We start from the raw sequence: 3,753 nt of genomic DNA, 5'->3' as shown, positions 1-3,753 counted from the left end.
TTATCATAATATCAACTATGAATAGTATAATCACATGCTGGATATTAAACTTCCTGGGTTACTCAAGCCTCAGGAAATCTCAAAAAGGTCACTAAAGTCAATTTTCTTACAAAATGGTCACTTAACTATATCTTTCATTACAAAAGGATTCACCCATATAAAACAACGTAAAAATCTAGCATTTTTGCTTACGTGACAAGCCAAAATTACAAAAAGGAAAATAGTTCAGTGATCTTTTTGTAATAAAAGAAATAATTCAATTATTTTTTTATAGTTCACAAAAAGTTTAGTATTCTTTTCGTAATAATAGAAATATTTTTGTAATAAAAGGTATAATTCAGTGACCACTTTATAAGAAAATTGACTTTAGTGACCTTTTTGAAATTTCCAGAGACTTGAGTGACCCAGGGAGTTTAATATCCTCACATGCTTCTTTTGTCTAATTCAACTTTTTTATTCACTATAAATACCACCTTACACCTCTCCATTCTCTTCAACCCTAAACACATTTTATATATATTCCTTAATTAACTCTCTCAATCTCTAATTATCATTAATAATGGCTCCAACTCTTGCTGTAGAATCAACCGTTGATTCTTCATTTGATCTTAATGATTTTGTGATTAACAAAGGAAATGGAGTTAAGGGTCTGTCTGATTTAGGGCTAAAAAGCCTTCCTAGACAATACATTCAACCTCAAGAAGCTCTCATTAACATCATTCCCCAGGATTCTATTCCTGTTATTGATATGACTCATTTTCTTGACGACCCGAAAGTTGCGGAGTCAATCTGTGATGCTGCTGAGCAATTTGGATTCTTCCAGCTCGTTAATCACGGCGTTCCGGTGGAGGTTCTTGACGGAGTTAAGGATGCAACTCATCGGTTTTTTGAGCTGCCCGCTGAGGAGAAGAGGCAGTTTTCGAAGGAGGTTTCGTGTAGTCATAATGTTCGGTTCGGTACGAGTTTCAGTCCGGACGCTGAGAAAGCGCTTGAATGGAAGGATTATTTGAGTCTTTTTTATGTTTCTGAGGATGAAGCCTCTGCATTATGGCCTTCTGCTTGCAGGTAATAATGTCACTCCAACTTTTAAACTAAAATTTATCTTATATAATTATGTTTTTGGTATAATATATGTCTATCAAGAACTATTTTATATATAAACGGTTTGTCATATATATTTTGAAATGTTATTTTTATCAGCATGGTCCAATATTTATGTGAACCACGTCGAATATATGCACATGTCATTCAAAAGATCTAACTAAAAAATAAAATCTAGCTTAAATATTTTTTATCTAAAGTATTGCTATTTTATTTCATTTTCAACAAAAAAAATAAAAAATTTAATTGAAATAAAAATCACTAAAATCTTTGTAAGTTAATATTGTCAATTATATATAAAGTATTAATTATATTTTTATTTAATAAAATTATTAAATAAAATGAATTTAAACTATTGATAGATTTAGGTAAACTTTCAATATGTTAAAATAAAAATGTTATATTTTAAATTTACAATTTTGTAAGTTTTTTAATCATTTTAATAAAGTTTAATAATAGTTCTCCATTTCCCTGTAATAAATGTTTAAATAAGATAAGTATTGGGAAAAAAATCACATAGATTGTAATTTATTTTTATCAAGTAAATTCTTTGACTGGCGTGTGAATATAATATATTCAGCATGATTTGCATGACTACAAAAACTTTAGTGGAAAATACACAAATATCACTATGGTTTTGTCTAGAAAAATATATTTTACCGAGTTTTTTTTTGCGTTATCTAATTATATGTTTTTCTTACAGGGACGAATGCTTGGAATACATGAAAAAATCTGAAATTCTTTGCAAGAAGCTAATGGGTGCATTAATGGAGAGATTGAATGTGAAAGAAATAGATGAAGCAAAAGAATCTTTGTTAATGGGATCAAAGAGGATCAACCTTAACTACTACCCCAAATGCCCAAACCCTAATCTTACCGTCGGAGTCGGCCGCCACTCCGATGTCTCATCGCTAACGTTCCTTCTCCAAGACGGAATCGGAGGACTTTACGTGCGAATCAACGAAGGAAAAGGCGAAGAAGACGGATGGGTTCATGTGCCTCCAATCGAAGGATCACTCGTGATAAACGTAGGAGATGCATTGCAAATAGTGAGTAATGGAAGGTATAGAAGTGTTGAGCATTGTGTGATTGCAAGTGGAAGAAACAACAGAATCTCAATTCCTATTTTCGTTAATCCGAAGCCAAGTGACGTGATCGGTCCGTTGCCTGAGATTCTTGCCACCGGAGAGAAACCGAAGTACAAGAACTTTGTTTATTCTGATTATGTGAAACATTTCTTCAGGAAGGCTCATGATGGCAAGAAGACAGTTGCATTTGCTGAGATATAATGAATTTCTATAATATATATTAATGTTTTATTTTGATAATGCTATGCAAATGATGTATAATAAAAATCTTTATTTAACTGTATGAAAAATATTCCTAAGATTAATTATCTATTCGATCAAAATCTTTATTGGTGAAATTACTTTTTAGCAAAAAATGTATAATTAGGTTAGTAAAATAAGTTGGAAGACCTAATTGATATAAATGAGATATTCGATCTTTAGTAGTTCAACTTATTTTTAATCCAATTTTAGTCCAAATAAAAATGAAATACCCAAAAATGCATGAATAAATTATAATTTATTTAGAGTCAATAAATTTTTATTAACTGAACTATTAAACATATTATATCAGTTTTTTAAATTTTTATTTGTTTTGTACTAATTTAGACTAAAAATAAATTAAACTATTAGATTGTAGTCTATTTTTTTTAATTAAGTTATCAACTGATTTTATTAACACTTCTATATCTCTATGGATTTGATTTTTTAAGAACTCGCAAATGATTATTTTTTAATTTTATGGATTTTTTTGAAGGAAAAGCAAGTTATAGATCAAATTAGGTATTATTTTTATCATACTTTTTGATTAAATTAATTATTAGAATTAATTTATAAAAGCGGGTAGTAGTTAATTTAATCAACCGTCGGAAATAATTATGGGAGAACTTATAATTAGGTTCTAATGTTTGGGACATTCTCCCTACTTAACCAGCAAATAGATACTATACTTTTGAGTTTGGTGATAATTTAGAAGTGTCAAATCCATACATTATGTCAACCCTTGCAGCCGACCTGACATGATCATGCCGGCTTTTTAATTAAGGATTTAAATTAAGGATCCACTATGATTAGAAACTATCCAACTCATAAGCCTAAACTATACTCAATTCACAAGGTTTTTCAGTTAGCCACCGGATTGTCAATTTTTAGTTTTAAATAATTTGTTCGAATATCATTTTTGAAGAAAAGTACAGGTAAAGTTAAAATTATAAGAAAACAAAAAAAAAACTCAAATTAATCTTTGTTTAATTTTCGGAATGACTTATAGAAAATAGTTTGAGGGAAAAAAAAAAGAGGTATGGTTTTTTCAAAAAAAATAAATAAATATTTTTGTGATTTTCATTTTTTTCGATGGTTTCAATATTTCTTAACAATGAGTTTTTAAAATATTGTATATATTTGTTTTATAAATGTTTTTGAAAATAATTTTGAACTATTTTTACACAAACCATTATCTGTAACTGTTAGAACTGTGTTTTCAAATCGTTGAAAACTATTTTTTGAAAGCAATTTTTTACAAAATGTTGCAATATATTTTTAATGATCATTGAAAAATATTTTTAGAAAGCATTTGGAACCATTT

General features: G+C 28.8%; 1 protein-coding gene across 1 annotated transcript; it reads left to right on the top strand.

Moving 5' to 3' along the window:
• Positions 1–519: 519 nt before the first annotated feature.
• LOC126661176 (feruloyl CoA ortho-hydroxylase F6H1-3-like) lies at positions 520–2,527 on the top strand. The gene is made up of 2 exons (XM_050354990.2): positions 520–1,065; positions 1,805–2,527. The coding sequence occupies exons 1-2, from the start codon at positions 560–562 to the stop codon at positions 2,388–2,390; spliced, it is 1,092 nt and encodes a 363-aa protein (XP_050210947.1). The 5' UTR covers positions 520–559; the 3' UTR covers positions 2,391–2,527.
• Positions 2,528–3,753: the final 1,226 nt, after the last annotated feature.

Source organism: Mercurialis annua, linkage group LG8 (assembly GCF_937616625.2).
Source record: "Mercurialis annua linkage group LG8, ddMerAnnu1.2, whole genome shotgun sequence".
Lineage (NCBI taxonomy): Eukaryota > Viridiplantae > Streptophyta > Magnoliopsida > Malpighiales > Euphorbiaceae > Mercurialis > Mercurialis annua.
This window is presented reverse-complemented; position numbering and strand designations above follow the sequence as displayed.

What these genes read in the sequence shown, in the direction of transcription:
- LOC126661176 (XM_050354990.2), top strand. Translation starts at nt 560, where the DNA reads ATGGCTCCAACTCTTGCTGTAGAATCAACCGTTGATTCTTCATTTGAT. An exon ending in TTATGGCCTTCTGCTTGCAG is followed by an intron (nt 1,066 to 1,804) that starts GTAATAATGTCA and finishes TTTTTCTTACAG; the next exon opens with GGACGAATGCTTGGAATACA.